This window comes from Marmota monax, unplaced genomic scaffold, assembly GCF_021218885.2.
Source record: "Marmota monax isolate L192 unplaced genomic scaffold, Marmota_monax_Labrador192_F-V1.1 WCK01_AAM20220418_F8-fsc00074, whole genome shotgun sequence".
In the NCBI taxonomy this organism is placed as follows: domain Eukaryota; kingdom Metazoa; phylum Chordata; class Mammalia; order Rodentia; family Sciuridae; genus Marmota; species Marmota monax.
The window spans coordinates 6,051,950-6,077,956 of record NW_026694232.1 but is presented as its reverse complement, the minus strand read 5'-3'; the positions used below and the strand labels follow the sequence as shown (position 1 = coordinate 6,077,956).

At 42.3% G+C, this 26,007-nt stretch overlaps 1 protein-coding gene across 1 annotated transcript in view; it reads right to left on the bottom strand.

The window, feature by feature from the left end:
- The window catches only part of Usp13 (ubiquitin specific peptidase 13), a 104,423-nt gene that overhangs the window by 26,048 nt on the left and 52,368 nt on the right, over positions 1–26,007 (bottom strand). Inside the window, exons 8-13 of the mRNA XM_046466887.2 lie at positions 24,867–25,054; positions 18,256–18,327; positions 17,814–17,907; positions 8,287–8,412; positions 7,095–7,248; positions 4,138–4,312 (exon numbers count right to left, since the gene is read on the bottom strand). Of these exons, the coding sequence (XP_046322843.1) occupies positions 4,138–4,312; positions 7,095–7,248; positions 8,287–8,412; positions 17,814–17,907; positions 18,256–18,327; positions 24,867–25,054 (809 nt within the window). The remainder of the gene's footprint in view (positions 1–4,137; positions 4,313–7,094; positions 7,249–8,286; positions 8,413–17,813; positions 17,908–18,255; positions 18,328–24,866; positions 25,055–26,007) is intronic.

Sequence of the window (26,007 nt, the reverse complement as noted above, 5' to 3'; positions counted from 1 at the left end):
TAAGCCTCTCTGTATCCCAAATTCTCCATCACAAGAATGGTAGGCGGCTATAGGCAATAACATAAGGGAGCCATCCAGAAAACAGGAGCTTTGTCATGCTAAGGAAATCCTGGCTTTCTCCAGAAATTTATATTATCTCTAATTAGGTTTTTCAATCTTCTGAAAAGCAGTAATAAACATCACTCTTATTCAAATGTAGCAAAGTCCTCAATTTCAACAAAACCCAACAAACTCCACTGGTATTATATTTTCAACTAATGCAAAGATGTTGCTTTTCTGACCTTCTCTTCTTACAGTAAGTTAAAATCTGGAAAATACCTAACAGTGAATTCCACCAAAAGTCATCACTAAATCAATGATTTTAAATATGATGCAGGAGTCCTGAGGCTCTTGCCATGGCTCTGGGTCAGCATCTAGGTAAAGTTTTAGCTGCCAAATCTATGTGGGTGGTGGGCAATGTGTGGTTGGGGAGGGCATGGCGGGGGTCATTTGACACATCACCTAAGAGGGTGAGAGAGCAGGACATGTGTCTCCTCACTGGATTCACCCTAAACATTCTTTATTTGTCTCTACAGCCTCAATAGGGGCTCTAGTTGACCCACACACGTAGCAACTGCTCAATATGAACCTGTTCATTTCATCTCAAAAGTAACAGTATTCTACATCCATTAATCCCTGTTCAGGGTCATAAAATTTGTTAAATATAACAATGTCATAAATTATGCTCTTTTATATACTCTTTTGTTCCCAAAAATCAATTCCTGGAATTAAAATTTTTCTTGAAAGCCATGCATTTTTAAGAAAAGCTATCAGTATATAAATCATTCCACTGGTCTAAACGGACATATAATTTACTTCAAAAAGTCATTATGGGAATTAAATGAGTTAAAACACATAAAGCCCTTAAGAGTAGGTCCTGAAAACACCATTGACAACCTATTAACATTATTTAAAATATGCCAATTGTTTGCTAATTACAATTAAGGCAAAAGTACTATGAAGACTTTTTAATAAGAAAAAATACAAGCTACCCCTCTCCCTAAAATGATTGTCTATTTTATTAAAAATTTGGCAAATAAAACATACACACACAAGAAAATTCTACCCCTTTTAATAAGTATATTGAAAATACGATAATTAATCAATCACTCATATAATTCAAGCACCCCCCAAAAAAGAAAGATGAAGATTAATAACATTGGCATCCTGCAGTCCCTCTGTGCCAGGCACTGTGCACAGCGCTTTTAGTGGCTTAGCTGGCTTAATCCTCACCTCAACTCTGGGAAGAAAATACCTGTATTATACCAGTTCACAAATGAGGAACCCAGGGCCTGGGGAGGTGAGGTCAAGTGGCCAAAGTCTAGACTGGAGATTCAAGGGCCACACAGCTGACCTAAAGGGTGTGCTCTAGAGCCTACACCACGCTCTTCTCTGCATGACTGATAAAGGGTGAGTAGAAATCTCTCCCTCTCAACCCTTTATTGAGAGCTGTTTGAGGGCAGGAGCCACGTCTTGCTCCTCTGGCTATCTAGAATACACTAGGGGAACAATAACAATTGCTGGGTGAATGAACATTTCAGACCCTAATGTTCTTCCCAGACATGGTCCATTTGGGACCACATAAGGGAAGGGCCATCATGTCAGGTCCACAGTGACCCACAAGGTCCACCAAGATCTTTAGGACACCTTTCGCCTCTTTCTGGCCTTTCAGGCTCTGGGTCTAATGAAAGAAATGTTCAAGTTCCCAAATTAACATTGTATAGGCTGAGTCACGGCTGGAAATAAAAAAGCAAAACTAATAATGTTTAGAGTCCACTAACTGATTTTCCCGAAGACAGTATTTGATCCAAGCATAATAAAGAATAAGGAAATCTATATAAGCCTGTTAAGGAATAGAAGGTCCTTACATAGTACAGCATTTAAGAACTTGATCTCTAAACTCAGTCAGACCTGAATGAATCTCAAGTCTACCCTTTGCTGGCCAATTACTTCTTTTATTGCCTCATCTGTAAAATGGGAGAGTAATGGCACCTACCTCACACTACAAAGAGGACTAAATGCGGTAACCAATGGGAACTGTCTGACTCATGCTCTGGCAATAAATGTGCAATAAATGATCATTGTTTTATTACTTTTAACATTTTTTTTCTTTCCAACAAGAACCATTTTTTTCCATTACTAACAATCATCATACACCTAGTACTAATTCTTTCACGTATATTAAAAAAAAAAAATAGCAGGGCATGTGTGTGTGCAGAGAAATAGTTACTTTGAAACACTACAGAAACTCCTCAAGGATTCTAGCTGTTAGCACAGCCCACACCTGAATATTCTGGTAGCATTTGATGGAGAAATTTCTCTATTACAGATGGGAGAAGAACACTGGGGAGTGACTGCCCAAAACCCAAGACAAGCCGAGAAGTGCACACAGAAGAATCCGGATCTCCTAAACACCAGCCCAGGGCTCAGAGGATCTGTCCATCTGTGGAAAGCAAATGCTTTCCAGCCCCATTTTAAAGATGGGCCTTTTCCAAGTGTTGAGAAGGCTCCTTCCTGGCAGGTCACATGCAGGGAATGGCAGGCCTGGACAGCGTGCCGCACCCAGCACGCTAAGGCACCAGGTCACTGTTCCGAAGAGCAGAGAGGGGTGGCCAGGGTCCAGGGAAAGGAAGAACACTTCCATTCTGCAGCTTACACCTGGCCTGGGGATTTCTAGGCTCCCAGGTCCATGATCCCTTTCTACGCCCCATACAGAATCACAACAAAAGCACAAAGAGAAAAGAACAAATGTTTGAAGAATCTTCAATCCACAGTCAATGACTAAAGAAACTCCTCCATCACTAATGTGCTGCGAAGATTTCTCACTGCCCAAAGGCGTCTCCAAGTTACAGCGAGGTGTCTCTCTCACATGTCATCAGCAAGGACACAAACACACACACATGCACAAACACAACACAACACAAATATGTCTCTCTCACACACACACAAAACACACAACCCAACCCGGAATACTGGGATGAAAACTTACCCCAAGATGGACAGCTAACAACTAAATGAACTATTAGTAGTCCTCATTTGAGTATGGATCTTTTAAAAAATTATTTTAAGAAAACATGGCTTCTTTTTTTTTTCTCTTTTGAAATCAATTGTCTTCCTTTCCCATTTTTAATATGTGAAATCTCTAACCTGAAATAAAGCAGAATCCTGAGAGATGGGTTCTGCAGAGTATAACTGATTCCAGGCTTGACTGTTCCTTGAGGTATGGTAAAAACAGCCAGCAAAAGCTCTCCATCCTTCACTGAGCTTTGTTTGCATCAATTGAGAGTTCAAACTTAGCCTCAGAGAAGGGCCAAAGAATATCTAAAAGTAGCAAAACTCCCAGAGCCAAACTTGCAGACCCTCCCTCATTTCATAGGACTATAACTCTTTCTGCAATTAAGTGCAGCAACAAATAGTATGTTAGCAAGGACCGACTGTATCAAATCAAGTAAGGTGCCAAGTACAGAAAAAAAAATTGCATGGATCTGACAACCAGCTTCACAATATGAACAGAGGACATCTCCTGACCAAGTCCTGATCAGCTCCTTTGAACAATGTTCAGAAGCCCTTATCCCCACTTTGAGGTGACCTGAGACTCCGAGTCTTCAAATGGGAACACAGTCAACCAAGTTCAAAGCCAAATCTTGATTACAGAACTAAGAGATACCCCACTGGAGTTGAAATATTGAAGCCTGACATAAAGAGTTTTATAATTTCTTCATTAATCATCATTCTTGTCACATGGGGATGGGGATGTGTCTTGACTGTAAGCTCTTCACACCAACAAAAATTCAGAAAAGAAAAAAAAATTAAAAAGAAAGGCAAATTCCTAACAAAGAACAAATCAAAATGTTGCACTAAAAAAAAAAAAAAGCACTCCCTTTCCTTCTTAGTGCATAATATAAAATATAAGCCTGTCTTAAAGGACAGGTCTCAGGTAGGTGTAATCCTTGACCATCAGAGGGTATGACTCAATCCAATCCCACCACACAGGAACAAGCATGTGCAGACTCCTGGAACACCCGGCCTCCTCTCCCTTACCCCTGTCCCCACCTCTCAAGGCCCCGCCCTCCTTGACCCAGGACCACACACACTCACTTCACACCGGCAGACTTTGCTTGTAGGGCACTGCTCCAGAAATCATCAACATTTTCTGGTTCAGAAAAAGCCTGAAGGCAGGCACTGAAGGGTATCTTGGCTCGCACCAGCTCGGGAAGGGGTCTTCTGTTGGCTTCTGCTTCCCTTCTCGTTAGTTCATAGGCAATCAGTTCATCTGAATGAGAAAAAAAAAAGAATGACCTTGCAATCCCTCTGGTCTTCTTGAAAAGAAAAACCTCCTCTTTGAACAATCTTCCCTGAAGGCTTCTTGGGCTAAGTCCGGGTCTGAGAGAGAGAGATAATTGCCCTTCTCAGATCCAGATAAGGCTCATGCTCTCTGGAATGTCTTTGGAGTAGCACTGACAGGCTGCAACCAGTCATTCACCTTTTTCTCTTCCTGTTTGAGACTGTGCTTGGTTCAGATCATGCATGTGATATAATAGTGCATGAACCTGGTGTTTCATTTGCCTAGAGGTCAATCCTGGAATTGCCCAAATGCCACCCTCCAAAACACAGACCTTCACCTCAGAGAACTCTGAAGCTAAAAGAGATCCAAGGTCTCACCTCTTCCCAAGCCTCTCACTCCCTTGTAAAGAAACTGAGGCCCAAGTTCAAAACCAGTTCATCACTGACAAAGTCAGACTTAAAACCCTGATTAGCACCCCCCTACTACCCCACAAATGAGGCCAGAAAGGGATGCTAAATTGTGTCCAGTGGTCAAATCTTGCAAAGGATCAAACACAAAAACATGGAAATATTCCTGTGAACTTTATAAACTGTCCTAAAATAAAATGACCAAAGGAGGAGTTTTTAAAACATAAATAAATAAAGAGAACTACAGCTCCTCAATATCACCAGACCCCACAGTACACATTTTCTGATTTGGTTCCATCAGCAACTATGGTTGGTCACAGGTTCCAAGGTGTTGTGGGGCCAAGGAGGAGGATGAAAATGAGGACTGCAGTTTTCTGCCATCACACCTCCTGTGACAATCAACATTGCCAAGACGGCTGCCTGTCAAGGTTTTCAGCACCTCAGATGTCAAAGCAGCCCACCTGTCCACCTGGAAGCCTCTTTGTATGATCCCTCCTTAAGTGATCAAATTCTGAGGGAAAAAGAAGTGAGTGCACAAGGAACCTCCCAGGAGTCAGCAGATCTGTCCCTGGAAACTAACTGCAGACAAAACTTCACAGGTATTTTGAATGGCCTTTCTGGTCAATTCTTTTCCTTTGTGACCAACTAACAATAACAAAAATTCATTCCTGACAGGTCAGTTTTTAAGCCCATTTATACACACATGTATTTTCCAATTTTATTTCCTATTTCATTTCCCTAGTCCACAATTACTTGATGATGCACTTATATGTGATAAGAACATTAAGGGTTCCTAGGGACCAATTTCCACTGACTAAATTGTAAATATCCTTTTGAGAAAAAAGATAGTTACCACCTTTAAATTATAAATGGTGAGTTAGAGACCATGGGATTGTGAAAGTGGCTAAAATCAAAATGGAGTCACTTTTGTCAAACCCTAACAACAAAAGTACACTAAGCAGGGAGGTTTTGAAAGAAGGGATATCATCCTTATATGTCTGATAACAAGAACTGTCACAAAAGACTGTCGGAACCACAACCTCACACAAAGTCCACCACAACCTTGCACCGAAGATACTTCTGTAAGGACACCTGCCCAGTACTGTTCGTTCTTCGATAGAAGCCACCCTTATTACTGATCACTGAACCAAGGATTAATGTACGGAAACAACTCACATTATTCTCCTCGTTTTGCCCTTCAAAACTTCCCCCTTTCCTCAACCTCTTGGAATACTTACAGAGTTTCCTAAAGCATGCACATTCCCTTTGCAATGCAGCTCCCAAATAAACCCACTCATCTTTGGGGAATCTCTCTGTTATTTAGACTGATGGAACTGAGCAGGACATGTAAGTCAGCAGCCCTGAGATGGGCAAGAGAGACCAATTAACCCCAGTTCTTAAAAAGAAACAAACCATACATCCCTATTTCTCTACCTTGCATGATGGATAACAGCTTAAAAATTGGTCAAAAGCTATATGAGCTTATAGAAGATGGAAATCATTTCATCTGAAAATCATTATGATCATCACTTTCCAACTACAATAAGCTGACTCTCTCTCTCTCTCTCTCTCTCTCTCTCTCTCTCTCTCTCTCTCTCATACACACATACACACACACACACACACACACACACACACACTGGAAAAGAGGTCACCCACGGAAATGTTGAACTTCACAAAAATGACCAGCTTCCAAAAGATAAGCAGTCCAATAGCCATTTTGCCTCTCTCTCCTCTGAGATATTAATTCTAATACCATTCATCTATTTTGCCTGGGAAGGACTGGATCAGACTGATGGAAGGAGAAGAAACTTCCAAGAACCTGTCAATGCTAAGGTATCTCTAGCTTGTTCTCCCTTCCCAAGTCTCTAGACCCTTCTAATGGGCCTTGCTCCTACAAAGTGCCCTGCCCCAATTAACATCCCACTAGAGGTGCCATAAACAGTGCCAGATTCGAAAGCCGACTTATTTCAAGAGATTGACCTCTACTTACCTCTTTACACCAAAAAAGGCAGTCCTGACCTGATCATTTCCCTCAGACCTCACAGGACTACCTATGAGGGATGATGTCAAAGAACCTTCTACCTCCACCATTACAAATAATTTCCCCCAAAGTCACACTGACTCCAACCAATTGGCCAAATTTATAGGCATTAAAGTAGGTTCCACCCAGAATGCCTCCATAAAACGTGCAATGCATTCCAAAGTCCCGTAGGGATTAAGGAAAAGGTGACAGGTGATGTGCAAGCCAGATGCCGACAGGTCTCAGCCCTGGCTGCTCCTGAATCCCCCCTTCTGCCTCTGGTGCAGGGTTTTCCCACACAACGCCACACGGGGCTGGTTTCCAGCTCTGGAACAGTTACCCTTGTTGGTTGCTGCCTCCATGGCCACGGGCAACTGCATCAGGTAATCCACCCTCTCCGTGTAGCGGACTTTCCGGGTCTGACAGCACTGAATACGCTCTTCCACCAAAAACCGAAAAACATCACTCGGGTTTTCTGAGCCGATGCGGTTCCTCTGAAGGTTGGATCATATCACATTAGTAAATTTAGCAATGTTTAACAGCCACGAACAAAAATTAACATAATATCGACTGTCAACCTACTATGAAGACCTGTTTTACTAAACATTTCCCCTGCTCATGACAGTCCATCAGAGTACTTTACAACAAAACACGGGAATTTATCTGACATCCAAAACTGGGGAATTGGTTAAATAAATTCTAGTTCATCTGTGAAGTGATATTATGCAGCCATTAAAAATCATGGAGGGCCTGCAGGGCATAATGGCAAACATCTGTAATCCCTGCAACTTGGAAGGCTGAAGCCAGAGGATGGCAAATTTGAGACCAAGTGTCAGCAACTTACTGAGATCCTGTCTCAAAGTTTTTTTCAAAAAAAAAAAAGAGAGAGATAGGGAGGTAACTCGGCAGTAGAGCACCCCTGGGCTCAATCCCCAAATACAAAAAAAAAAAAAAAAATCATGGCCGAAGGACCAACATAACATGAATGGAATTAGAAGAAAGAGAGGGTAGGACCCAAATGTAAAAGAAAGAAAGGGAGGAAATAATTGTCCTGGAAAAATTAAAGCATGTATGATGTGACCGTATAGATGGATTTTGTAATCAGAAAGAGAGGCGGGGGAAAGATTGTTGTTTTTTTTAAGGGGAGACAAAGGCCTTAGGATTTTCAGCAGCTTTTAAAAACCACAGTATTTAATACGACTCAACTCTGCTGAGAGCAGTGTGACCTCTGAGCTGTGCAGGTGGACACCAAGTACCGCGTGGGGCTCTCCAGGGGCTCTGTTTAGGGACCAAAAACAAAGGCCAATGAAATAATTGATAAACACACCTATAATATGCACAGATTAAAAGAAGCTCTGGCAGATCCACCAGCCTCTGGAACCCAGGGCTTGAGGAACAGTCACATCAAGTGCCCTGGGCCCAGAGAGCTGCAAGACAGAGACCGAGGTAAGGAGAGTTGGGGCATTTTGGTCACGCCACAGTGGACTCCCACGCGCACTTCTACAGCTCTCTGAGCATTTTGGAAGACTCACCTCTACAAGATTCACCAAGTGCAAGAAAAATTCCTGGGCATCCTGCTGCCTGTTGGAGGAGAACTCTGGGTGGCTCTTGCTGACAAAGGCCTTAAACATGCGTGGAGAGATCCCATTCTGTTGAGGCTAAACAGAAAGATAAAATTGACTTACAAAACCTTCACACACATTGACAGGCAGAGCAGAGCTGATCGTGAACTTCATTTCTCACATGAGAACACAGAAGCCCAAGAAGAGTAGATAAGGATGAAGGCTAACATTCACTGGGTGTTTAGCATCGGCCAAGCACTGCAGCCTTATGGGAGAACAGGCTGGGACTCTTTCTGTGGACTCAAGACTAAGGACAGTGGGTGATAAACACTCCACCCGTAAAGACAGACACGAGGCCCATCTTTACAGGACCTGCTACATGGTGGCCAAAGCACTCTGTCACAGACCATTTCAGAGCTGACACGTTAGGGAAGGTAAAAAGGAGGATGCTCCACAGTGTCTCCCCTCTGCTCCCTGGGGGTACAGAAAAGAACCTCGAGCAACGGTCAGGGTGTTTGCAAGGAAGGAAAATGGCATTGCATGGCCCTGTGACCTAACGCAGAGCTTCCCAAAGTCCTGATCCACCCTGCACTGTTTGTGGATCAGCACACAGGGAGCTCCTGGGAGCTGGCGGGGCTTGCCCCTCACCTGGAGAAGCAGGAAGAGGCCAGCTGCAGCTGCCAGGAGGGCAGCATGGGAAGAGCAGGAGGCTGGGGGGAGTATGTCAGGACAAAGATGATGAACTTCCCCGGGGGCTAAGCGGGTAGCTCAGAAGGCCTCCAGGCATCCCCCCAAAAGACTCAGCACATGCTGGTGAGCTGTCTGCCAGCAAAGGAGGCTCAGGATGAGACCTGGGATGGAGGGTTCAGAGGTCAGAAGAGAAGGACCTCAAGGAAATGTCCTTGCAAGGTCTATGAGATGGGGAGGTGAGATGTTGGAGGGGGCATCTCAAAAGAACCACTAATGTGTCCCCACAAAAAAAGGCCAGCCATGTCACAAAACATGTGACAGCCAAGAGGGGGCCAAACAGCACTATCTAGGTGAAGTGGGTCCCTCTGGATGAGGTGGGTCCCTCATCTCCCCATCCTACTTGACCCTCGACTCTGAAGGGGACAGAGGGAATAAAAGGAGGCAAAGAAGTGGATCAAGGACAAAAGGAAAAAATAAAATTAAAATATATATACAAATCAGTGACACCCACCCTCCTGTACTACTGTTTCCTAAGACTCCAGACTTGGTAAAAGGGAGAAGCATTCAAGTGGCTTTGATATGACCTGGACTTTTCAGTATTAGAAATCTAGAAAACTCACCTACACTTCAGGAGGTAGGAAGATTCTACATGGCCTTTGGTGCTAGAGGCAGGCCCCTGATAGACCCATGTCCCAGCTGTCACCCCAAGTTCACCCACCTGACAATGGTGACACCTGTTGACCCATTAATACCACAAATAACCCCAGAAAGTAGGTTCTCTGCTTATCCCCACCAAGGGAAACAAGAGACTGGCAGAGAAGGGCCAGATGAGTGGTCTTAATGACAGACGGCCATGCAGCTAGCAAAGCAGAAACAGGGTGGACTCCAGGTTCGGCTCTGACTCCAGCGTCAGGCTATTTGAAGCAACAACAAAGCGAACCCACTAGACACATGTCAGGGAGCACTGAGCACGTACCAGAGCTCAGTGAAATACACCTCACCTCGGCAGTGGCGCCAAAGGTGGTTCCTGCCCTCTGCAAATGCGATGGCTGCTACTTGCCCCACATTTGATAAAACCTCCACTTGCTTACCTACCAAGCCACATTCCCCTGCTCTGACAGACACCCAGAGAACCTGCCATCTGGGCCATCACTGGCTCCTAGCACAATTAAGACTTTCAGCCCGCTTCTGGCTCATCTCCATGGCCTGACTGGGTGCTAGCAGGGGCAGGCCCTGTCTCACGCCTATCTGAGTTCTCATGGACGTCCAAGGCCAATTCCTATGGTCTGGAGTCCCTGACGGATTTGCAGAATTACTGTCAGATTCAACAGGTGAAGAGAAACTCCTTTATCTCCCTGCAGCCAAAGGCAGCGCTACACATAATATCTCTCCAATGCACCCATTCTAAGCAATTATTTCTCACTTAATTCCAGAGAATTTTCCCCTCTTGCTGAGGGCTTACTGGCCTAGTGATCCAGTACTTACTGACCACGTACTCTCTGCAGGGCATTACTGGGAGTTCTATTACTGGGAGTTCTGCCCTCTAGGAGTTTATATATGTACGTCACACACATACACACACACACACACACATACACCTGTTGTTAATGTTAAGAAACACTACAGAGGACCCAAAACAGTGCTAGTAGCCCTTTGAGAATTCCCCAAAATGGTAGTGTTTGGACATCTGAGGACCAGGAACCAGAACATAAATGATCAGCTTACATGCTTACAAGGCTTCAAATGTGCTTCCAATGCTAGACAAAGACCAATTTATTCCTGACCCAGTTAATTTTACTACCTGTTACACATCTCTCAAGAGTATGTAAAGTTGTGCCTTTCTTCACTCACAATGCTAGTGTGTGCCTACATAGCACCAGCTGACAGAGGCATGCAATGATGGTACCTTATCTTGGCATAATGGCTAATATTTATACATTCATCCAACAGTTATTTACTAAGTACTAGAAAATCTCAGACACTATTCCAGGTGCTTGGATAAAAAAAAATTACTGGGTACCAGGCACAGTTCTTCACACTGTATATGCATATTTTGCTTAATTTATCCAACCCCAAGAGGTGATGATGAATATTATCTCCACTTGATAGAAGGAGAAGCTGAGGCACAGAAGGATAAGCAACTGGTCCAGGGTTGCATTGCGAAACCAGTCTCTCCATTCCCTCTCTCTAGTGTCCTAATGCTCTTTCTGGTTCACCCTCTCATCACTGAGTCCAGCCAACAAGTTGCCAAGAAGAGAAGATAATATGTCCTGGATTCTGGAAAGGTCTTCTTCAAACCCAGCATTGCAGGCCAGTCCAGCAATGATTTCTCCACTCTTAACAGTATGGAGACATCATGTGGGATTCCCATTTGTGCACTCTCTGTTTAGGTACTCACACAAGTAGGCATTCGCTGCCTGCCACTGAGGGTGTTACTTTACCAGCTGTGATTCGAGTGTGCTGTGGCCGCCAGTCCCCAACACAGATCACAGAGAGCAGTTGCTTTGGAAAATTCAACAAGTCAGTAAATTCTGAAGAGCTGGCTATACCTCTGTGCCACTAAGTGGTGATACAACTGAGAGGAGAAGTTTCATTAGAGACCCTGGTGACAACCACCAGAAACAGCCCTGTGGTTGGAATGTGGCCCAGCTTCATTCATTCCCCTCCCACCTCTTCCCTTCTGTGCTTATCTTCTTTCTTTGTTTTCCCTTGATCTTTTTTTTTTTTTTTTTTTAGTGGGAGAGGGAACTAGGGATTGAACTCAGGGGCACTCAACTACTGGGCCACATTCCCAGCCCTATTTTGTATTTTATTTAGAGACAAGGCCTCACTGAGTTGCTTAGTCCTCGCTTTGGCTGGGGCTGGCTTTGAACTCATGATCCTCCGGTCTCAGCCTCCCAAGCCGCTGGGATTACAGGCGTGCACCACCAAGCCCCGCCTCAACTAACCTTGCTTAATCCATGATCAACAGTCCAGTGATTGCTTGAGAGCAGGTGATCACCTGGAAGTTATCTGAAAAGCTTCTTACCTAGAGAGATGTACCTCTTTCTACATACAGACCAGCTCCTGGGGTTGGCAGCTAGGTTTGAGCATTTGAGCTTAAATTCAGCTACTCCATGCTTCATGCCTTGAATATCAGCTGGCCCCATCTTTCTTCACCCATGCCCCACTCCCACTGTATCCTGGATTTCAAAGGGAAGATTCAACTATGGCTATGTTCAATTCACATCTAGATAAGAGGAAGTTAGTCTCTAAAAAATGTTGAGCCTGAATCTAATCAAGCCTCCAGATCTATCTACCAGTTTCTAAGAAACACAGGTTGAGCAATACCTCATGGTATTGAGGGCAAATGATCCAGCTCCTTCAACAAATCAAGAGCTTACAAAAAGAAGAGGAAGATAACTTTGGAAAGATATCTTCAGCACTGCAGGAAAAAAATCTGCATATTAAACAATAATAATCATCTAATGGACTGGATATTAGATGAGACTAAAAAAGATTGAATTGTTAATTTTGTTGGCATGTCTTTAACATTTTAAATAATATTTATGGTAAATGAAAACAACCAAGGCATTATAGTTACAAATGCATTCTAAATATTAACAGGTAGAGAGTAGGGTTATGAATTATGTGTTAAATTACTGCAGGAAAGAAAGAGAAATGAAAGAAGAAGGGGAAAGAGGGAAAGGGAAGAGTTTAGGAAGATTGATGGAACCAGATTGGCAAAATGGGCAGTCCAGCAATCACTGAGCTAGTGAAGCTGCTGAGATTCATTGTGCTCTCCACTTTCATGTACATATACAAATTTAAATATTTTTTCTTTAAAAAAAAGAAAGCTGAGGCTCTGTATAGGATAGTTCGTTAAAAGCTAAAATAAAAAATAAAAAGAAATTGAGCTAGAGAAAGCATGTTTCCTACTTGACTGCACATCAGTGACATCCCCTGAGTGTCCCCATGGACTTAACACACAAAATGAGGCCCAAACTGACCATGAGTCATATCTGCCTTCTCTCTGGTGAGCTGGCTCTTGGGATACCTGAAGCAAAGGCTAGTTCTGAGTCACTATAACAGGGAGGCCCAAATAGTCTCCAAAATAGCAACCGCCTAGGGAACCTGTCGTATTAATAGGATACTGTACTTACTTTCTCCATCAGCAATTGCAAAAACGATCAGCTAAAATTAGAGAGAAGACTACAGTGTTCAGAATGTCTCCCAGAAGCTTACACAGGACTTTCTGTTTAACACCGTGCACCAGGCAGACAGCCAGATGCTAGCCACTCACGCTCCCCTGAGCCTAATGCTTTAATTAATCAGCAAGCAGAGAGATTGAGATTGAGATTTTTAGCACATTAGAGCAATGCTTGCACAGAATTTATAAGACCAAGCAACAAAAGGGAGATAAACACATCTCAGCCTGTCACCAAAGCACAAGTGTATGAACTCTTGTGTATTTAAACTTTTGATCTTAAACCTTAAACCTTAGACCACTAGCTCCTACCCCCTATCCAAACCCCAAATCTCCCAAGCTGCTATTCATATTTCAAAAGGTAAATTAGAAATGTTATATTTGCCCAAACTAGGAAAACAGAGTTCAGTGAAAACAAAGTTCTTACATTTAGAGCTTAAGTTATATCACCGAAAAGTAGAACACTGGTCACCTCATGCTGATAAGAAGTTGAGAGCAGCGATTATGTGTCAAGGATCACTTAGATGAACACTCACATAATTAATTTTAAGAAATAATTTATTCCAAATACACAATTATGTAAAATATGTTATCTTCAAAAGAAGAAAGAAGTTACAAAGTATTTGACTTTAAAATGTTTGAAAGCACTGTCTTAATATGCATAAGGATGAAGAATATATATACATATAATTTTTTTAACACGGGGCTTACCATGTTGCCCAAGCTGACCTTGAACTCCCGGGCTCAAGAAACCTTCCTGCCCTCAGGGGGTAAAAACAAAAAAAAAGACTCCTTTTCTCTAATGTTAAAGTATTATCTACGACAAATGCAATCTTATCTTAAAAGTCAATTCAGTAGGGCTAGGGGCATAGCTCAGTGGTAGAGTGCCTGCTTAGTGTGCACAAGACTCTGGATTCAACCCCCAGCACCAAAAGGAAAAAAAAAATCAATTCAAAAAATTGTTCAGTGCCCACTACAAATATTGCAAGTCTTTTTTATAGACAAAAATATTTATTAAGCAAGCATATATTAAACACTAACTTTCACCTCGTTTCAAAGCAGACCAATTTAATATCAGGAAGGATGTGTTCTAGAATTGACCCAAGTTATGAGATGGCGATGAGCAACCCACACTATTAGGCTGGTAATTTGCAAACTTAAAATGCCCCATCTTGTCATCTACCCACTACCATCCACACATTGAGACACTGTGAACCTAAAACAAATCCTGAAGTACCACTTAGGGAAACAGGAGAGTATAGTGGTCCCAGGAGACACATTGCTTGGTGAGATTCCTAGGTCTGCCACTCAAAAGCTAACTTCAGGCAAGAATCCTCTGCATCACTTCCAGCATCAGTGAAAGAGCCTGGCCCTTTGCCACCTCAATGTGATGCCAGCTATTACTCCCATGGTTGCTGGTGGTCCTGTGTAAAGGCACTTCTGCCAAAGGCTCTGATTCCTCTCTCATGCTCTCTCTCTCCTCTGCCACACATTCCTCTCATAATCTATCCCTTCTTTGCTTCAGTGCATGTTCTTTCCTCTTGTGAGACACTTCGGGTTCATCTCTAAGTTGCCACAGGGCTGGGACAGGACCATTTGACCAGAGGGCTCCCGATACCTGAGAAAAGGAAGATTCTCACAACTGGTCCCTTTGAAACCAATTACCAGTGACAATCTTGATGTTTCAGAAAGTAATTCCATCCCCTGTCAAGGGGAGTAGAGAGTTCTGCTATGGATTATTTGTCTCTTCGAGGAACAGCTTAAAACAGACACCCGCAGGACCACAAAGGTCAATTCGTGCTCTACTTCGAATGTTAGAGGAACCTCACTGGTACTGGAACCAAAGACCTGCTCATTTCCTCTCTTGCGGGATGGGCCTTCCCCTCCACTGCCAGGATGTGTAATGCACACAGATCACATTTGGATTCTTTCATCAAGACCACGCACTAGATTATGGTGCCTCAACACTCGGAAGCATTTTGTAAGTCATCTAGACCAAAGGTCACAAACCCAAATACCCACAGTACCAGCCAGGTCACAAGCCACAAAGGGACTGGAGCCAGCTGGGCACTGTGTGTCTCATGTGAAGGGAGGGCAGAGTGGGACTCCAGCTGCCACTGTGGGGCCGGGACTGGCAGAGGTTCTGGGTGGTTCAGAAAAGCTAGGAATTCAGGTAGTCTGTGTGAGTCAAGCAAAACACACTTCAGGCCACATATGGCCCAAGTGCTGCTAGGTCACATGCCTCGATGCAAACTGAGCTGCAAGCTGGAATCTACAGATCAACCGCATGATGGCCACTGACCCCTATGCGGAGGGAAGAAAGACCAGGGCTAAGCAGTCATTATTTCTAGCACGAATAAATCATGTGCCTTACTCATATAAGAACCACTTTTTTTTTACCAGCATAAAAGGACATTATAATAGTAACCAAACCAAATTTTACAAACACCACTAAGTTGATTTTGCATTTTCACATTTTGGAATGTCAAATGAGAACCATCTCCTCCACTGCATCCCAGAAGAGGGTCTCACTCCCTCTGGTGGGAAAGCAACAGCATCATGCAGTGCTGGGTAACAAGGCAATTTGAGAAGCACAGTTCTTCCCACCCTGTGCCACTCTGATGTCCTGGGCTCACCATCCAGAATGTCTGTTTCTCTCTCTACCCTCTTTACTTCCTTCTTTCCATCCCAAAACACTGCCTCTCTCTGTGTTCCCCTGAGAGCCTTCCTTCCCTTGTTTGCTCCGTTTCCACAAGCAGCTAGCTTCATATGAACAAGAGAATGTTCACTCTCTTGCTTTTGGTCTACAGGCATTAGTTAAGGCCTACTGACTTAAGATGGAAGCACAGAGATCAGACACAGACTTGAAGGAGCTTGCCCACTAAGTCAAGACAGGGTACTCCAAAAAGACAGCAGGTGGTAGAGAAGGGGCATGCACTTCCACTCAGGACACCTGCAGCAACAGGAGCTAAGGGTGCTGAATACAACTCTGTCAGCCGTGTGCTGCACAATTCCAAGGACGCTATTTAAAAAGATCAGGCTCTGAATAGCACCTCCTGGAGTTATGCATCAGAGAAGACCACTGTGCAGGCACTTGGAGCTCAGGTTTAGTACTGGGAGATCAAGCCTATTTTTCAATCCATCTGTCAATCAAAAATGATTGGCCAATGGAGTTTCTCCTACTTGAGTGACCACTTGCCAGAAATGAGACCTGCAAGCCCTCCCTAGAAATTCTGAATCTTCAGCTCTGGGGAGAGGTTGAGGAACCTGTGTGGTGGTGTTTAACAACCAGCATTTTGAGAATCACTAGCAAACAAAGCTGAGGATCAGGAGAAGGAGGACACTGTAAGGGCCAAGACTGTGCCACTAAGGGGGTGATGTTATATAGTTATAAGGTTTATTCCTTCTATCTCAGCTGTATTTATAAAGAACATTGTTTCTGAAGATCATTAAGGATGGCCCATACATATGCTCTATATGGGGAAACCCTGACACAGGTTATTCCTATCATAATTTTTTTTTCACTACTGGAGAATGAAGTCTGGTAGGCAAATCCTCTGCCACTGACCTACATCCCCAATCCCTTTTTTCATTTTTATTTTTTTTATTTTGTGACAAAGTCTCGCTAAGTTGCCCAGGCTGAGCTCGATCCTCCAGAGGAGGTAGACTACAGGACTGCACTACCTGGCTATTACAATTTTTTTTTTAATTGGTGCAGAATAATGAGTTTCATTATGGCATATTCATATATGCATATAACATACTTTGATCAATTTCACTCCCCAGTCTCTCCCTTCCCCCCACCTTCCTTCCTTCCCGTGATCCCCTTCCTCTACCCTACTGGTCTCCCACTTTCATGAGATCCCTTTCTTTCCTCTTTTCCTCTCTGACTACCACATATGAGAGAAACTGTGACCTTTGACTTTCTGAGTCTGGTTTATTTTGCTTAATGTGATGTTCTCTAGTTCCATCATTTTCCTGCAAATAACATAATCTGGCTCTCACAATTTTTAAGAGCACACAGAGAGGCACCACTCACTCTGAAATGAGACTGCTATTCTGACAGCTTGCTAAATTTGCAGGCACCATTTGACTATGCATAAGAAACCCACCTTCTGAAATGTGGTATATTTCACAACGGAATATTACTCAGCCTTAAAGAAGAATGAAATTATGGCAGTTGCAGGTAAATGGATGCAGCTGGAGAGTATCATGCTAAGCGAAATAAGCCAATTCCAATAAACCAAAGGCCAAATGTTTTCTCTGAAATGCAGATGCTAACTCATAATAAGTGGTGGGGGCTAGGGAAAACTACAGGTATTTTGAGATACACAGAAGGAAGGGAAGGGAAGGGAGGGAATGTGAGGATAGGAAAGATAGTAGAATGAATCTGACATTATTACCCTATGTGCATATATGATTACATGACCTATGTAACTCTACATCATGGACAACTAGAGAATGAGAAGTTATACTCCATTTATGTATGATGTGTCAAAATGCATTCTGCTGTCATATATAACTAATTAAAACAAATAAAAAAAAAAGAAAGAAACCCACCTTTTGGCTAGTAGATGTCCCCCTTTCCCACACATCCACGCAGCACACCTGGGACACGTACCTTGTGCTCCTCTTTCATGACCTGCTCAATGAGCTCCGATTTCACTGGAGGCTTTGAATACTGACCCGAAAGAAGGCCATGTCCTAACTTAGTCCTGACCAGGAAGAGACACAAAAGCAAAGAGTTCATTGTTGTCTTCTTAGAGAGACATTAAAATTATTTCTGAATTCTGATAAATATAGCTGCTTTGAGGTGGAGCATTTTCTCTTGATTATTCACAATTAACTTATTTGCCTTGCTTGCTTCTGATTACATTGTTAAATTTTCCTCAGAACTTTATTCATTTCTCTCCATAAAGGTAACACATGATCATTGTAGAGCACTTAATACAGACAAGAATTAAAGAACAAAAAAAAATTGCCTTTCATTCTACAACCCAGTGGTAACCACTATGAACACTCCACTGGATACTTTGTCTAAAACAACATAATCTGGTACTTACATCTGTGTGTTGAAATCTTGTGTTGGATCTAAAGGCGAGTAGTCAAATATTCTTGGAAGGTTTCCTACATACCTAGGGAATGAGAAGCAATAGTCAAAACATAGGAACTAAGAGAAGAACAGAACTGATACAAGCCATCATTCTCTCAAAGACCTTCCTGCCTTCCTATTAAAATCAAATCATCTGGGTTGGGGATGTGGCTCAGTGATAGAGTAATGCCTGGCATGCACGAGGCCCTGGGTTTGATCCCCAGCACCACAAGAAAAAAAAAAGAGAGAGAGAGGGAGAGAACAATAAAGACTGACAGAATTATTAAAAACAAAAAATTCAGGGGCTGGGGTTGTGGCTCAGCGGTAGAGCACTCGCCTAGCACGTGCGAGATGCTGGGTTCGATCCTCAGCACCACATTACAATAAATAAAATAGGGACACTGTGTCCAGCTACAACTAAAAAAAATATTTAAAAAAAAAATTCAAACCACCTGAGGAACAGTTTTTTCTGAGATCTTTCTCAACCACCAAACTCAAGAACCTTCCTGAAACCTTGATGCTTCTTCCTTCCATTATTGAGTCTCAACCCTGGTTAAAATCAACATTATCTATAGAGCTTTTTTTCTTTTTTCTTTTCTTTTTTTTTTTTTAATTATCAAAGTCAGTGGGGCATGGTGTTACACACCTGTAATCCCAGCGACTTAGGAGGCTGAGACAAGAGGATTGCAAGTTCACAGCCAGCCTCAGCAACTCAGCAAGACTCTAAGAAACTTAGTGAGACCCTATCTCAAAAATATGGTGACAAACGCCTGTAATCCTAGTGGCTCAGAAGGCTGAGGCAGGAGGATCATGAGTTCAAAGCCAGCCTCAGCAACTTACGAGGCCTTAAGCAACTCTGCAAGACTCTATCTCTAAATAAAATATTAAAAAGGGCTAGGGATGTGGTTCAGAGGTTAAGTGCCCCTGGGTTCAATCCCTAATCCCTAAAAAATAAAAATAATAAAAAGAGGCAGAGATACAGCACTCCTGGATTCAATCCCTAGTACAAAAAAAAAAAAAAAAATTACCAAAGCCAGAACCACCCCTACATGTTCTGATTTCCTCCCTTGAGATTGAGGCTTGGGATTTATAGTTCCTTTAAAAATTCCCCCCATGAGGGTTGGGGTTGTGGCTCAGTGTAGACTGCTCACCCAGCACATGTGAGGCACTGGGTTTGATCCTCAGCACCACAAAAATAAATAAATAAAAGCACTTTGTCCATCTACAACTAAAAAAAAAAGAACTAAGTTCCCCACATAATCCTAACATATCTCCAGCCTAAGTTAGAGAACACTCTCTCCTTTGACCAAAACTTTAGTCACTCTCCTCCAAGTCCTCTGGCTGGCTAGACCAACCTAGAACTTCCTTAAATGTCCTTATAGAATCTATTTTGAGTGAAAATCCTGAGTCCATTTAGTGAAAATCCCCACATTAGTACCTGATCACCCTGACCTGTCTTCAGCAATAATCCTATCAAGATAGTTGAGCCAGAAGCCCCTTACACTTGAGGTTCCCTCTTAGTATTGCTCCATCTACTGACCCTCCCCCTGCTTGGTAGTGAATCCCTACTTGCCTTCCCTAAAGTGGACATTGAGTCCGACCGCTGACTCACTGCAAGAGGCAGCAGTCCTTATGCCTGTCACCAGGGCCCCTCTGGAATTCAGTCTGCCTTACCATCTTAGACAGCGTTCAGATATCTTTTTTCTTTAACATTAGGAGTTGTTCCAACAGTCTCAAAATGAGTAAATAAATACAGTGACAACTACCATTTCTCGAGGGCTTTCTATATTAGCTAGTTGAGTTTTCATTACAACCATATGAGGAAGGGATTTTTATCCCCATTATCCCATTTGAGAGATGAGAAATTGGGATACAAATTCATTAGGCAGCTTCCAAAGTCACTCAGGGAGTGAGTGCCTGAGCCTAGAGTGGGCTCCAGCAGCCTGGCCCCAAGGTCCTGCTCTGCAGCCCTCTGCTGGCCTTGGGCAGCCCACAGCCCTTCCTGACTGCTGCATCCTGACGGAGCAGTGCTAACCTCAGTACCTCTCCAGCCTTCACTCCCATCCTCAGTCCCTTTCCTACTTCACACCCTCCCAACTTTGTGCTGTTCTTCTTTCCCCCTCCAGGCTCTGACTGTGGACGCCTGAAAGATTTAAGAAGAGGAGTCCAGAAACAGATCCCTTCCGATGGCCCTTCATGCACCCTACTCTGCCCACTTCTCTGACCCCATCTGCCACCACTCTACCACTGCCCACAATGCCCTGACCATTTGCCTCCCTAGTGCCCCAGGGCATTCCAGATTGACTCCTGCTTCAAGGCCAGGCCATCTGCTGTCCCTTTTCTGGAACGCTCTTTTCACAGATGCTTGCTTGGCAGCCCCTTCTCAGGTCTGCTGAAAGTCACCTCCCCAGACTCAGCCAAGAGAGTAGCCACCCCCACCCTTCCTAACTCCCTATTGCATGCTCCAGCAGAATTTTTTTTTTAGCTTCTTAGCTAAGAAAAAATATTCACTATTTGAATTATACCATTTATTTTCTTTCTTGTTATCCATCTCTCTAAAGATTATATAATAGAATGCAATCTCTATGAAGGCGGACTAAACCATGTCATGTAATCACACAACCAATTTCTATAACTGGCTTCCAAGAACCAAAGAGAAAAGGTATTGCTGTGGTTTGGATATGTGCCCCCACCCCACAGACCATGTGTCCCCAACCCATAGCACATAGCATTGTTGAGAGACGGTGGAACCCTTAAGAGGCGGGGCCTAGTGGGAGGAAGTTAGGTCACTCAGGTGTGCCCTCAAAGGGGATTGTACCACCATTTCTCTTCCTTTCCCTCTCCACTTTCTCTCTTTATACCACCCACAAGTGGTATAAAGATGTAGATTTGCTAACTGACAATCTGGCCACCTATGATCCAGTTTTAACTGGGCCTCCTCCACCACACACTTTCACCATGATATACTGTGCCACTACAGGCTCAAAGAAATAAGGCCAATTGGTCATGGACTAAACCTCCAAAACTGTGAACCAAAATAAACCTTCCTCTTTTTAAGTTGGTTATCTCAGGTATTGTACACAGTGACAGAAAGCAGACTAACAGGCATTATTGCAACAAAGCTCTAGCAAGAAAACCAGGGCATACTAGCAGTTAGCACCAACCTCTAATTGAATCCCTCAACTAGTAGAAACTTCAAGGCACCTCCTGTTCACAAACTCAGACTTTGTTTCACAGATTATGTATCTATACCAAAGATAGCTTGTAGACAATGATAGACAGCCCCATCCTTGTCCCTGTTCTTAAATGTGTCACTGGGGCAACAATTTCATCTAGAAGTTTGTAAAGGACAGAAAGCCAAACAACAGATAAATCAGACTTCTGAGCTAACTGTTTAGCTACAGAGGCCATGCTGATAGATTCTGTATAATACACAACATGACAAACTCATTAGCTCACCTATGATCCAGTTTTTATCACATCTCAAAATCTGTCAAGACAAAAAACTCATCAGGAAAATGAATGAGTTTATGCTTCAGGTGAGACTGGTAGAGAAACATAGAGTTATAGGGGGTAAAACTTTGACATCCAAATGTCCATTTTTCCAGCCAACTATGTTCCTTTTCTAATTGACAAGACATAGCCTCCATTACAACAAATCTAAATTAAAATACAGAAGTAATGTTAGGTAATTTTTAAGATACATATTAACACTTGCAGTTCAAAATCTAGTGATAATCCAAGAAAAGATGTAGATTTGCTAACTGACAATGTGGCCAACTTATTCAAGTCACACACCAGTTTACCTAGATGTGATCCTCAGTGAGAATTATGTTAAAATGTAAACCAGTGGCAGACAAGGTATCAAGGAACCGGGCTGACATTTCTGAATTACACTGTGGTGTTCATAAGTCATCTAATCTTTCTATGAGTCACTCTTTCCACTTACAAAATGGATACACTGCCCTGGACCCACCTAAACTGAATTGACTGCTGGGAAAAAAGCGGCTTGAAGAACAAGTATTTCAATCCGGGGGCATTTGGCCAAACAAGGAAAAGAATAAGAAGGAGTTGCTCATGCTCTAAGATATATGGTAAAAACTTATAAAAATAGCATATAAAATATTTGATAATATGAAATAAAATTCCAAAACTCTTGAAACAAGACTACAGGGAGGGCTGGGGTTGTGGCTCAGTGGTAGAGTGTTTGCCTAGCACATGTAAGGTGCTGGGTTCGATCCTCAGCACCACATGAAAATAAATAAATAAAAAATAAAGGTGTTGTGTCCAGCTACAACTAAAAAAAAATTTTTAAAAAAGACTATAGGGAGATTCAAATCTTTTTTAAAAATTCATAAACATATTTTTTAAATATTTGTTGTTCCATTTAAATACAATGTTCATTTACACATTTTTCTATAACTGTCTTTGGTTAAAAAAAAAAAACTGCATTTATATACAAAGAGAATGTCACCAAAATAAAAAGGCCAAATCATGTATGCTTTTGTGCTTAATTACATAATAAATTAAAATGTGGGTCACTTTGAAAAGTAGAAAATGTTTCAGGGTTAAGAGTTTGATTATCCTTAATAGAAAGAAATTTTAAGTCTTTTTTTCAATTTTTTTTTAATTCTAATTTGTTATATATGACAGCAGAATGCATTACAATTCATATTACACATACAGAGCACAATTTTTCATATCTCTGGTTGTATGCAAAGTATATTCACACCATTCATGTCTTCATCCAACTACAACTAAAAAAAATTTTTTTTTCAAAGACTACAGGGAGATTCAAATCTTAAATTTAAAAAAAAATAAATAAATACACCACAAATACGACATACATTTTTTTCATTTAAAAAAAATCAGAAAGTTAATTCTTTGTCAAATGGCTTGTCAGAAGTTTGTTGTTGTTGTTGTAGTTGTTAGTAGATTTTAAAGCACTAAAAATGCTGTTGGATTTTTTAAGAAAAATAAACAAAAATTTCTTCCACTGTAGTTTAAAAGCAATAATAATTATTATTATTATCTCCCACAAGGACATTCCTTCAGCATTTCCAAAAAAGATCTTGCAGCATGAGTCACATAGGATGGAGTGACATTTTTCTCTGATCAAATGAATAATAATATAAGTGTGAGGTGTGGGTAAAAATTTTTTAAAAAATAATATGATGTTCACCTTTGAAAAGCATTTCCCATCTTGAGGCTTCAAACTTGCTCTTCCCTTTGCCCAAAATCCCCTGCCCCCCCACTCCTCCCACACATCTGTCGGGGTGTGTTCCCTCTTCAAGGGGTCCTCTGTGATACCTCCTTCCCTTTTCCTTCATGGAATGTACCACATTTATAACCACGTAGTTGTTCTTATGATTATTTAGGCAATGCCTGTTTTTTGTGCCTTCCCTGGGGCCAGGAACCATGTCCTTTCATTTACCATTCACCCACCACACACCCAGCACACTGCCGAGCAGAACAGAACTCACACCATTGGCTGGATGAAAACATGAAAATCAATATGGAAAACTGACCATATATTTTCAAAGCCAGAAAATGGCAAGAGGTTAAGTCTTCAAATACCAAGGAAAGAAAAGGTTTACTGACATACTTTTGATTAACCCCTATTAAAGCCATTAGGATTTCAACTCCAGGTGGGTAAAACATTGCCTTGTGCTATTCCTAGCCTGCTGTCTGCCTGTCAGTCTGCCTTGACACACGTGTGTCCTCTTCCACACTGAACCAAGGTAAAAGCCTACCCACTGCGGGATACGCTAGAGATAATTTTCTAAACTTAGTTAGTGGCCCTAAGTGCACCACTGAGCGCACCAGCTGTAGCTCCTGGGCTCTGCGGCTTCCTGTTCTAAGTACAACCCAAGGAAGAAAATGGTCACATCCATACCTACTGAGCCACCAGGTGTGGGGTGAGGAAGGCAGCCTTGTTCATGCACAGTTAGGAAGCACCCAAAAATCAGTGCCTCCCAAAGTGTCCATGGTAAGGGGCCAGCTTTTTCCAACTTGGAAAAATACTTGGACAATACCCTTAAAGAATACCATAAAAATGAATAATCAGAAAAATGAAATGCTACTTATAAGACATGACAATATAAAACTGCTACAAAAATTTCTAAGTGCTCTCAGAACCCATACTTAATTCATCGCAGACCCATATCCAACCATCCACAAGAACAGCACCAGTATGTGACCCACACTTTCGAGTAAGCAAATAATGAAAATCCTAAGTCACTAAGGAACTCTCCATCCCCAGAGGAGAGAGACTGAACAAACCAACCACTGGCTTTCTCCTAACACATCCATAGGAGGGATTGGGCAGCTTCCCCACCGAGGTTAATGATCAGTATATTCTTGGCACACAGGGTGGTCTAAAAGTGGAAGTCATAATTAATATAACCTTGTAGAGTGTTTTTGAGTTTCCAAAGTTCCCCTATCTCCCCTGATCCTGTAACACTTGGTAAGGGTTCTCACCCAGTCTCGGGATGAGAGGTCATGCCACAGATGAGGTGGCAGAAGGTCCAAGGTGATGCAGAATGGGCTTCCCCAGGACCCCTCTGCTTGGGAGGCACTTACGCTCTCTGGAATTCTGGGATGCTGAAGATGGCCTGCATGACTGAACTGAGGTAGCAGCTGTTCCCGAGGTTCTTCAGACCTGTGTACCCGGGGCCATACATGGGCTTCAGCTTCGTCCCCGACTCCTGGATCACTTCCCACTCGCTGACCCTGGGCTTGATGTCATTGTCCCGAAGCCCATTCTCTGTCTAGGACCAAGTCATTAAAGAAAGATAATTTTAAATATGATTCCCATTCGAATATCATGTCCCATGAATTATTTCTAATGTCAATGGATATTTCTGATTTTTTTTCTAATTACATGGAGAAATAAAAAATCTAGTTAAAGGACACTGAGAGACGGTGGCCGTCGCACGTTGATGTGGAGTAGTCAGTGCCACAGAACCGTATACTTAAAAATGGTACACTCCACTATTGTCATGTATGTAAGAAATAATAATAAAAAAATGGCTAAAATGCGAATGTTTTCTCTGATATAAGGAGGCTGACTCATAGTGGGGTAGGAAGGGGGAACATGGGAGAAATAGATGAATTCTAGATAGGGAAGAGGGGTGGGAGGGAAAGGGAGGAGGCAGGGGATTAGCAAGGATGGTGGAATGTGATAGACATCATCATCCAAAGTACATGTATGCAGACACGAATTGGGTGTCAATCTACTTTGTATATATACAAACAGAGATATGAAGAAATGTGGTATATACGTGTAATAAGAATTGTAATAAAAAAACAAAGTACATGTATAAAGACATGAATTGATGTGAACATACTTTAGGGTGTACAAAGATATGGAAAATTGTGCTCTGTATGTGTAATAAGAATTGTAATGCATTCTGCTGTCATGTATTTAAAAAAAATAAAATCAATTAAATAAAAAAATGGCTAAAATGGCAGATTTTATGTTACACATATTTCATCACAATAAAAAAACATGAAAAAGATTTAAAGAGAAGGATTGAAAAGGCAGGAGAGAGGACGAGGATAAAAGTTAGAAATCAAAGAAAAAGAAGCAAGATGACTTAAAGAGAAGAAGCAACACAAAACAGCAATGAAAAGGTGAGGCAGTGGAGAGGGTGTGGAGTAAAACCTGGGGCCTGGGAGCACCTTGCTAGGGGAAGGAGGTGTGAGGAAAACCAGTGAGAAG